Source organism: Heterocephalus glaber, unplaced genomic scaffold (genome assembly GCF_053883595.1).
Source record: "Heterocephalus glaber isolate CG9 unplaced genomic scaffold, H.glaber_assembly_v1.0 deba00001600, whole genome shotgun sequence".
Lineage (NCBI taxonomy): Eukaryota > Metazoa > Chordata > Mammalia > Rodentia > Bathyergidae > Heterocephalus > Heterocephalus glaber.
The window spans coordinates 46037483-46049572 of record NW_028258372.1 but is presented as its reverse complement, the minus strand read 5'-3'; the positions used below and the strand labels follow the sequence as shown (position 1 = coordinate 46049572).

General features: G+C 37.2%; 1 protein-coding gene across 8 annotated transcripts in view; it reads right to left on the bottom strand.

Annotated features, from left to right (window-relative positions):
• Rcor3 (REST corepressor 3) overlaps nt 1-12090 on the bottom strand; it is a 47590-nt gene that overhangs the window by 6917 nt on the left and 28583 nt on the right. For 7 of the 8 annotated variants that reach the window (XM_087194024.1, XM_087194028.1, XM_087194023.1 and 4 more), the window contains 2 exons: nt 11572-11649; nt 4177-4234 (listed from right to left, as the gene is read on the bottom strand). In XM_087194024.1, coding sequence (XP_087050150.1) covers nt 4177-4234; nt 11572-11649 — 136 coding nt within the window. The remainder of the gene's footprint in view (nt 1-4176; nt 4235-11571; nt 11650-12090) is intronic. The other variant, XM_087194025.1, reaches the window with a different exon arrangement.

Sequence of the window (12090 nt, the reverse complement as noted above, 5' to 3'; positions counted from 1 at the left end):
CTGAGTCACACCCCCAGTCCTTTTTCATTTTTTAAAAAAATTTCTGAAATTTTGAAGCAGGTTAATTTAAGTTGCTAAATTGATCATGTAGGGCTTGAGTTTAAGATCTTCCAGCCCTCAGCCTACCAGAGTGCTGAAATTACATGTTTTTCCCTTTTTCTTACAAGTAAAATTCTTAAAGTCAACATGTACTTAATTGGAAAATATACTTATCAAAAATCTGTTTTTTGAAATAAAAGGAGCATAGGAAGTTCAAGAATCTCTACAGATGTGACTTTCAATCAATAAGACATAAACAAATCATTTGTGAATATATATTTATTTCTACTGCCTGTGAATCTATTCATAAATTCAACATTGAGGGAGAAAATAACAACAGAACAATGATTGGTGCATATAAGTGAGAGCTAAAACCTGAAATCATGTATTTTCTTTCTAATGTCTATGTTTCTCTTCTGGGTCTCATATTCCCTTTCTCCTTGTTGTACATTAAATCCCATTACAAAAATGCTGAAAATTTTGACTCCTCAATTATTTGAAGTAAGCACATTAGAGAGGGCTGACAGTTATTTGGGGATCTCCATTCCTATGGCATCTGTTGCCTTTCAGATGCAAAAGCATGAATTTCCTGTTTGCACTTCCTCTACATATACATTTACTATCCTTACATTTTTATCAACTGTCTAATCAATGCATCCTATTTTATAGACCATAAAGCCTTTTAAAGTATGAGACAAGCAGAAAGAAGGCAATTTCTAGACTTGCAACTTCAATTCTTTTAAAATGGAGCAAATACATGTACTACAAGGTAGCTTTTAACGTAAAGCTAACAGCTTGAACATAGTTCTTACATAAGACGGCAGGTAATATGCAGAAAGAACTAAGAATTAAAACTGACATCCTGATAAAACTGGAAAAATTTATTCTAAAAGAGCACTAAGATTTTAATTGGGAAGTATTTTTTTTTAATAGCACCAAGACTAAGAAATAACTATATTAAAAAAAGAAAAAAAATATTTAGGCAGTGGCCTAAAATAAATGGCATATATTGGATACCACACTTTGAAGGATGTTTAGCGTATCATTCAAATGTGTTATTTTCTGAAAACAGCTAATTATTGTTCCATTTTACATAAAAAGACAAACCTAGAATCCGATTTCTTTTTCTATTTTTGCTCAAAAGAATTATATGAATATTAAGTTTAATTTTAGGATAATTTCTAAAAACATTATAAGTTAAATATTTATATATGTGGCACAAGCTAGAAACCAGGACATTTTACCATTAACACAAATAGGAGAATATCATGACTGGTCTCACTGCTAACCAATTTATTAACAGAAAATTTAGATACTTAAGGCTAGAACAGATGACAGAAATTACAGGTCAGTTCTTGGCAAATATTTTAAGTGGACTTAATTAGTAGCATTAATGATACCCTACCCCTGGGGACTCTTGAAGGAAGTCACTGAAATTATAACATAGGTAAACTAGAATCAACATAATAAAGAGAGAGATTACAAAAGCATAAATGTACTCCCATTGAATGTGAACATGACTCCCTAACTCTCCTTTCCATTGAGAGAAAGCATTTAACCATCAAGGGTTAGCAGTTAATTGACATTTAATTACCAATAATGTGAACAGATTGGATGGAAAAGTAAGGTGGGAAATACATATTTAAGAACTAGGAAGGAAAATGATTTTGATGTTTGGTTTAAAAAAGTTACAACAAAAAGTTTATGTAATAGAATCATAAATTTTAACAGTAGCAGTAATGTTATTTCTTTTTCCAAGTCACCGTGGTAGTCTGTGAACAAGATAATATAAAGCATTTTACAAATGAGTGTCAAATCAGATATATGTAAAAACTATCTTCAATATAAAGTGCTATACAAAGTAAAGCATGTTAATATCAAAAACAATTATTACTTTGTAAAACTGTAACAGCTGTCAGTAATACCACATGAAAGACTTATAAAAATTAAAGAAAAAAAGCTCTTAAATAGCGTCTAACAGCAGACTACATGTTAAAATAGACACTTCATATACTTGATATATTTTAGCCACTGAGACTCAGGTGCAGGTGATTACTGTATGATCATACCCTGTATAAGACACATTTCTGGGCACTGTGTAAATGTGCAGGCACATAAGATAAAACGGTGCTTTTTAATCCTTTCTAAAATAACTACTTTAGACACAAATTGCTTTATATTGATTTATTTTATGTAATAATAGCAAAAAACAAAAAGCCCCAAATGAAAACAAAAATTCCAAAGTCAAAATAAGTAAAAATGAGACCTTAACACATTTAAAAAGTCCACCAGGATCCTAACAGCTGCAGAGCGCTATACAAACTGCTGGATTAACTGATTTAAAAGGTTACTTTTTAAACGTGAATATAGTACCGAATATGTCTCAATAGGCTAAATGTTTGATTGCATGCACCAATACTCTAGTATTTATAAGCTATGTCCCCATGTACAGCTCAGGCTACACACACACACACACACACACACACACACACACACACACACACACACACACACACACACACACACACACACACACACCTTAGCACTGCCCTTTCCCTGAACACAGTTTGCACGTCCAGCCCAGCCGTAAGATGCAATGGACCCTAACACATACAGTATTGTACAAGTGTGGAACCATGAGTGTCGTTTAGAGAAATATCAGCCCACACCTTTCTAGGAAAGCCTCTTCAGAAAATCTTGTTACTGGACAGTTTTTTGTATTACAGCACAGAATTAACGTACTGACCTTTATGCACGCTAACGCTGGAAGGCAGAGTTCAATTCTTAACAGGCAATATACCAAAATGGGAAACTTAGGCTTTTTCTGAATAAAAGGAATGCCTATTCAAACTAATTATGCTAGAGCTGTAAGCCATAGTTCTAAATGAGTACAAAACAGCCACTGCAAATGCTAATTTTTAAACAAAAATTTAAACTGTCAAGAGTCTAATTTTAAAGCTGTTATTACTGAACATTTAACTACACCATGTTCTAGTTCATTCGGAAACTTGGCTCTACAATTACAGCTACGCTCAGTGAGCACCCATGACCTAGTGCATAGAACCAAGTTCTCTTTACGAAAAGACTGCCAGGCTAGAGGGCCAAATGGAAGGCTGACATCCTACTGACACTATTCTTCGACATTTTCAAATCATGTTGGCTGGCTAAGTCTTGCTCTGTCCAGTCCAAACTGTAGGATCATCTACTAGTCAATCTTTAACTGTATTATTCTCAACTCTGAATATTGCTTGGGTAGGATTTTTGTATTAAATGTATTCTCTGATGAGTCTTTGGAAAGATTTTAAAAGGTGTGCTTGTATGCCTCTCTCTCTAGTAGTTAACATAGATAAAAAGCTGTAGGTATTCAATACAAAGAGGGCTCACCCAAGAATAAACAAAGTGTAGACCACACAATCATTCCTGCAAACAGTATATCCTGAAGAGAAAAGAAAAATCCACAGTACTTTATAAAAATATACGAAACCCGCCCTAAAGTAATTCAAACATGAGAAAATCTGTTTAGATTTCCAATTTGCCCATGAATATTCTCATAATACAAAACCTTTTGCCATACAGCTCAACAATGCATTAAAACTCCTATTTGTGTATTTCTGATGTCTCTTTTAAATATATAAAATCAGGTTTCTAAGCATTTAGAGGCACATCTCTTAAGGCATGATACACTGAACGTTAAGCATACTGTTAATATTTTCAGTACCTGACACTTAAAAAATAGACAAACACTATTATACAGAGTAATTAGAAAACCCAAAAACATACTGTAACCCATTTTATGCTCTTAATTAAGCGTCACCAATGAGGGACACAGCAAGAAGGGGCCCAGCGGCCAGAGCCCTGCAGCAAAGCGGGGAGCCCACAGGGCTGTGCACGCCTGAGCACCCTTGTCTCACCCTGAACGTCCTGGGCGGGAGGCACCTGTCAGTTCAGGGCCCAAACACACAGACTCGGGTTTCAGCCCACAAACCCACAGAGCTGCTGCTCACCAGGACTCTGCGGTGAGCACCAGAGCCCTTTCTCGATCCATTTCTGAAGAAAGGGAAGGAAGAACTATGGTAGTCACTTTTAATGACAAGTGAAATCATTATGAACAACAATAACCGCTTATCTTTAATATACCTTGCACTGCTAGAAGCTGCTCCTCTGTGGTCCAACGGGCATTAATTTTCTGATTTGACTACAAAATTAAAGAGAAGTTTCCTAATGAGGATATGAAGACAGACATTTTTTCAAAGTGCTTATTTTTTAAAAACTTTTTACCAAATCATAGACATGAGTTTACTAAAACTGATTTAAGAAGATTCCATCTTTAGAAGGATTAAAAATATATATTCAGAGTTACCTCTTACCCACACAGAAAGATAATTAAAGGGAAATTATCAATTTGGGAGAATGAACATCTATACTTCAAATCTGAGATATTAAAAACTTGAGAAAAATCTATCAGTCACCCATGTTCTGATTACAACATTTCTATCACAGTGCAGTATTACTTTTAGTCTAGTTGTTAACATGTAAGAGACTCTACTCTTGTTAGAAAAGACCTGTGACTGTAACATTCTTTTGTTCACATTTAGATTAAGCTTATCCTTTCTTACCCACAAATTAACAAAGAACACAGAACTGACCTAAGTCCTAAAACACTTCTTTAAATTTCTGCAAGCAGAAAGTGACTCACTGATAATAACAGATTTGTTTTTTCTCCCAAGACCTCAAAATATTTTTCCCAATTTTGGTCAAAAATCATAAATTTAGGATTTTTATTATGGTAAAATGACAAAATAAAAGACCTAACCAGGTTTCATTAATTTATACCCACTGACTAGTAAATCAAGGCTCTGTGGCCATAGCTGTAGGGACAGAAATAAGCATGGCAGCTCAGAGATGTGCAGAAGGAACTGCTGAGACAGGGCGCCTGCAGAAACACCTGTTTTGTGGGGCAAAGCACACAGAGGGCTTCCTCCAAGAAAGGGTGTTTAGTTCTTACCCTTCACATGCTCTCAGCAGTAAGAGTTTCTACAGTGCACAGTAAAAACATGTGAGTTAGAAGGAAGAATGAAAGAAAAATTCAAAGCTAAAAATATTTCTCAGAGGAGAAAGAAAAAAGTATTGAGAAAAGAAAAAAGAGGCTTAGAACAAGAGGGAAAAACCTGAAACAGTAATGACTGCATTTCAGAGGAGATTAAAAATGAACAGCAAAGCATGTCAGGCAGCAGTGAGGATACTTGAACAATAAAAATGAAAAGAGAAAAAGGGTAAAAAAAATCCTGAGACACATACCGAAGCAAGTGAAAGTGTAAACCAAAGTTTAGAAGGTGAAAATAGGGCTGGGGATTTAGCTCAGTGGTGCCATCGCCTGCCTCGCAAGTGCAAGGTCCTGAGTTCGAGCCCCAGTACCAAAAAAAAAATTGAAAATAAATGAAAAGGAGATTCACAAAAATAAAGTAGGAGCTAATACTGATTGCATGTAGGTAATCTGATGCTACCTTGGCTATGAAAAGTAGATAGAAAGTCCTCAAACTGCTGTAGTCTCAAGGACTGAGGCCGGAGGGTCGCAAGCTTGGGCCTAGCCTGGGCAACTCAGCAAGACCCTGTCTCAAAAATAAAAAAGGATGGAGATGCGGCTCAGCACAAACGCACACACATGTGTACACACATGTACACACACAGAGACCTTGGCATTTACTGATGACTGGTGCTGGAACCTACTGAAAACAGGTCCAAATATTTCACGGTAAATGATGAAAAAAATAAGGGATTGATTATAACTCTATCTGATATATAAAAAAAACCTTACAAAATTGGTTCATTATTAAAAATAGCTCATGATTTAGTTAATATGCTTTTTAAAATATGCTTTGTTTTTGGGTTTGAAATTCGCATGATCCCTAAAATAGGTTATTTTTGTTTTTAAGATTTCAATAATTTTCTTAATTCTTTGTTAACTCAAATTATTCTTTCTTTGAAGTGCTTGCCTCTGAGTCGTCCTTTATTCTTCAACTGTTAATTCTGCTGAATATTCATGTCAGCAATTTTGTAGGTGGCTGAAGTGATTCTCTTACGCTTTAACACACTTCATAAAGGTTTTTCACCTTTGCAACGTTTGCAGTGTCATTTTGGTTTGTGCTGCATTCACACTGTGTTAACGAGCGACAGACAGGGGTGCTGACGAGATGGATGGCACAGCAACAGCTAAGGCCATTAGGGAGAGGGTGTTCTCATTGGGCAACTTTTGCTTTTCCACGTATTCCTTAGGCGAGAGAGACTTTAGATGCTGTACACACAAGCTGCTGTGAGGATAAATATACCAAATGTAAGGCTGTGCATTCAGAACACATGTAAGAAAGCATCCAGCAGTGCCTGAGCCAATGTCCAAGGCAGAAACTAGAAGGAAACATAGCATGAAAAAAATAATTAAAGAGAAATAATGTACACTATGAAAAATGATTTTCATCTAAACTTCATAAAACTTACGAGAGCTCCAGGAGACTGGATGAACAAAAGTAACCATTTATAAAAATTAAAAGTAGAGAGTATAACGGGGAATACAAAAATGGGAGGAAAAAGTCACAATAATTAATGTGTGTGTGGAAGAACAAGGGAAAAAGTGGAAGGCTTGGAGGTTGAGAAAGACTTTAGAAGAAGTTTCCGAAAGCCAAAGAAAGGGCATCCCGTGTGTAAGAAGAGTGGATGCACATGCACATCAGGAAGACACCCGCCGGCTTAAGCCTGGAGAGCCAGAGGCGTTCAGATAGGCAGTAAAAGCCCAGGCTGATAAGCTCACAGTAAACAACAAGCAAAAGGTGTCTTCTGCTTTGTTTTGTTACTTTGGAGGGGAGGGCGTGTGTGAAAGGGCATGATTTTAACCAAAGTAAGACCTTGAACCTGGATAACTGGGACAAGGGCGAGGCCGCCTTCAGACCCCAGGAAGTTGAGAAGTGCTGATGAGAGATGCCAGTGATGCAGGAAGGGAAGGCTAAGATTGACGGAGGCGGAGAAGGAGGCGTTGGAATGCCCTGCAGAGTGCAGTTTACCTGAGGCTGAGAGATGCACTTATTCAAACACATTTTTGAAGAATCTGGGAAATTTTTACAAGGAAAAATAATGCAGTAATGCCTTACTCAGACATAAGGTTCCAATACTGAGCTACAAAGTTTTTTAAAGTTGTGTGCTTTGTTTCAAACTTACTCTTGAAATGTCCTTACAAAGGTGGCCAAGGACAGGCAGTTATCTCAAACATCCACACAGCCAGGGCTTCTCCCAGTACTGGACTGGACACTGCTCTTTTACTTCAACCCCACAAGAAGCTGTTGACTTGAATTTAGGGCAGTGTTGTGTAAAAGTTTATTTTATGTGTATTTAAAAACTAGAATTTCCCTCAGTTCAAAGAAATACACAGCAGACATGTGGAAGCTAAAACTGATTAAAAGAGACCCAAACCTCTCAAAAGTTAAAGAAAGAGAGGAGCAGTCATCTAAAATGAGGGCTCAGAAGGCTTGGGGAATCGAGTATTGCAGAATTTGGCCCTTAGTGATGATGCTGACCTCTAAGCAGCAGCTTTGAAGGGAAAATGCAGGAGGAGGAGCAAAGCTCTACAGGGTGAGTCCACTGTGACACAATGAAAGCAGCAGCAGAAGCACAAGACTGAAGAAGACGTAGGATCAAAATTTTACTATTCCTGTTATGTTATTGGTTTTTAAATTCTCTTCAAAGCACATGAAACTTTGGTGGAGATTTCATTTTTTAAAAAGATTAAAATAGATCTAGGAAGCCAAAACTGTGCGGTAGCTGTAGTTAGCTAGGTGGTACATGAAGTATATTCTTCTGTTTAGCAAACCCTGGTCTCAATTGCTGCTGTTTAAAAAATAGTAACATAAAATGAAATACTCCAATACAACAGAAATATTAACTACATTATATAACCTTCTAAAACAATCTAAGACATCCTTAGTGAATTCAGCATCTTTACCAATCCTTTCTGTTAAATCCATTTGACTTCCCACACTTCTACTTTGTCAGTGGTAGACGCACACTATCTCTGAGCCAGAAGAGCTGGAAAGGTTACCACTCTAAACCTTCTACCCAACGCTGAAAATTCCACCCAACATCCCTAATGGAAGGATGTCATGCATGAAAACGCCTACAGATGCGAAATTTCTAGTTTCGAAAGCACTCCTTTTCCAGTTATAATTATTCTCATTTCCCGGACTGATTTATCTCCTCACTCCATCTACTTAGCTCTATCCAAAACAAATCAAAGCAGAACAAAACATACCACCTCTACCCACCATGCTCATACACTCCTGAGAAGACACACTGCTCTCCTACTGTGAATGCTCTTTTGGATTTCTCACTTGTTTTCATTACTACTAGTACCCAGCCCTATGCATACTCCCTCTTACCACTGATCACTTCATGCTCCGGACTTTAGCAGCCATTACATTGCCCTGTTCTGTAACATGCCTACCATTAATATTCTGGATTACATCCTCCCTACACTGAGGAAACTACAGGCTTCTTCCGTTTGACTAAGAAGTCACCCATCTCTCTCCAGCTCTCCCAAGGACTGTTATGCAGCTCTGCCCACTGGTCTCTGTCATGAAGCAGCGTCTGCACAATCTGGAGACCATCTCTCTCACTGTCCGTTTCTCCTTCCACTCAAGTCCGCCTTCCTAAGAAGACAATGTGATATTCTCTCCTCACCTGAACCTTGCCCCTGCAGTACTGGGGACTGAACCGAAGGCCTATCCACGGACACAGTCTCTCCAAGTTGCCAACCTGTCTGGGTTAGGCTCAAAATTGTGATTCCCCACTGTACTGGTGTTACAGGCACGTGCCGGGGGCCCCAAGCCCAGGTGACAGGACAGTTCTTGAGCGAAGGCTGTTTCACACTTCCACTGAACCCTTGACGTAATTAGCACAGCAACGAGCACACAAGGAGTGCGCAGGGTATACTTGTTGCTCGGTTTGGGACACTGTTTTAGCCCCCACTAGATTTCTATTTTGAATATACTATTCAACACTCCATCACTGCTTATGTCACTCTCTGCCTGGAACGCTTTCCTCTGTGCTCAGCTTGTGTGAATCTCTCGTTTCTCCTTCAAAGCTCAGCTCCAACAGCCTCTCCAGGAAGTCTTCCCTGACCACCCTAGCCAGAATGAGCAATGCCCCACTGCTCCTTGTAGCATTTTGCTTATAAATCTGGCACATGATTTTGGCAGTTTGTCTCTGAATATCCAGACTGTAAGCCCTTTAAAAGCGGGCGGCAAAATCACGGCATCTGTCTTCGTCTCTGCGTGTTCTCCCTTCCCCACGCACACTTCCTACGGCACCTAATGCTGCCTCCCATGGAACAGGCGATCAATAAACACTTGAGAAAGTGAATGAACTTTTTCCACTAAATCTTTCCTTAAACGCAAATGGTAAAACAAATTTAATAAGCCAAGCACATTAGTAATTGTGAGGTACTTTTAAAAAACAATCTACTGTAATTATTTTAAAGATTATAAACATTCTTTGGTAAAGTCTAACCTACAGGTAAACAAATAGATGACATGACTTTCAAAGGCATTACTGTGACTATGAATCCAGTACTTTGAAATATATACATTCAAACTGCCATCCTGAAAACAACAGGAATAGCATGTATGATGAATCTAAATATACCCTGGGGACTTTCTAGCTGACAAAACGTGTGTGTGTATAAATAATTTTTTCCCTAAGTCATGAGTTCAATGAGTCATCCTAAAATAATATTCAAACTTCAATGTTTGCACGATAGTGTCAAGATTTTGGTGACTTTTATTTTGATCAATTTTTATAACAAGTCAAAAGACATAATAAATATTCAATTACTTCCAACCCAATAACTGCATCAAAATGTGAGAATATACAATTTTGCTATTCTATGAGAACTTAAGTAAGTGGCAGCACAATGTATATTAATCTAGAGCTAATGGCTCCAAAAATCTGAAATACAGCCAGAGTTCTGTTTACTACCTTGTGACCTTGGGTAAGTTAACCCGAGTCTCACTTTTCCTCATGTAAAACAATAGTATCCACTGTACCTCTTAGTATGGATTTATGTAAAGATCAAAGAGATAGCATAAAGTAAGATACAATGCTACTGTCAATTCTGATCTTTAGATAATGCAAATAGCTACACTGTTCTATGATTTTATGAAAAACTGGAGATTAGACTATTCTTTGAAAATGTGATAGATCCTTTCTGCAAAATCATCTGAGCCTGGTGTTTTATTGTGAAAGAAAAATGTTACTTATGCCTTCATTTTATTTAGTGATTATAAATTATTCAACCTTTTCTTTTTCTGGGAATTTTGTTTAAGACATTTTCCTAGGAAGTTGTATATTGTTTAAATTTTCAGACTTACTAGCATAAAGTTCTTCGTATCTGCTGTATTTTATTTAACATTTAAATTATGAATTACAGACATTTTACATTTTCTGCATTATATATTTAAATGTGTAAATACAAAATTAAAATAATTTTGATACGAAGTTTAAAGTAATTTTTGTTGCAATATAGCAAAATAAAACAGTATTTTTTGTATTGCACTGAATACAAACATGCCACTCGACACAATGTTTGTCATTTTACCTGTGGCCTTGGAATGAGTTTATTGATCTCTGCACTTTCCATTCTTTCCCATGACCTAACCTCCTTGAGAGATTATTTACAACAAACACAGGCTTCCCGGTGCACCAGTGACCAGCGGGCACAGAGCCAGGATTTGTTTCTGAAGTGCTACTCTTGTGTCCCCCACCCCAAGCCCCACACATAACCACTGCAGACATATCAGTCAGCCTGTGATCTGGAGTGGAAACGCCCCATCAGGACCAAGTCAGATCATCACACACAAAGAAACGAAGACCCAAGGCAGGAAGCATCACACAGGAGTCTTCAGAGAGAGAAGACTGTATAGTAGAAACTTCTGTGAAAACTGGATCAAGACAGCTTTCAGTACTTTTAATGACTACATAATCAAAAACACATTTACATCTTTGCTTAAAGAAAAGGGTCAATCTATATCTTGTCTCGGGTTTTATATTTTCAGGGAAATAGGTACAAGAATACAAATCCACATAAACGTCTTACATTACAGTAAAAATGTGTTGAAATGAACTCCTTTGTTTGTGCCACTAATTCACACAGGCCCGGGCTTTGAGGGAACTGCGGTGTAGACCGAGTGGCGTCTCCACCACAGGCTTCCTCATCAATGACCTTCTCATCTCATATACACAGGGCCTATTCCTACAGCTGTTTCCCTAAGTACTTTGCTTGATACAAATTGCTAACGGCAGGAAGAAATGATTTAACATGTACAAAAGGATTAGCCAAACTCAAAATATCTAGAGTCGAATAGAGATATCTAACAAATTATTAACACTGAGAAACCTTCAAAATACTAACAGTACATGTGACCAATAGCACCTGAACAATGGATAACTCAAAGAACAAGGCTACGTGACTACATCTGCTTGTCAGTACCATACCTCAGGAGGTTTGAACTCTTCAATTCCACCTTCCATTTTCTGTTTAAGTGCACTGTTTACTTGCTTAGCATTCTGAACCTTCAACAAAATAAGCCAAAATATGAATCAGACAATGTAACAGGTAGATGTTTAAGCATTCAAATAAAACAAAAGGATATACACTAAAACTCTCTTAGATTTTATTTCAGAAGAACAGACATACTTATCACACCCAGGGTGTGGTAGACTACCCATTCAACAAATATACATTTCAGTGGACACACACATTTACTAGAGCTTCAATTAGACTTTAATATTATAAGTCAGTTTTCAAATATATTTTACCAGTATCTTTATGACCAAAGCAACTGACACAGACACCAATTCAATTCCACCCATATTTCTCATTACCATAAAATTCTGACCAAATAGCAATCATTCCTAGAGGAAAATGACGATGGGTAATATTTATTATGTATTTATTATGTATAAAATCTCATTCTTGGTAGTTTATATATAATAAATAACAGTAATTCTCAC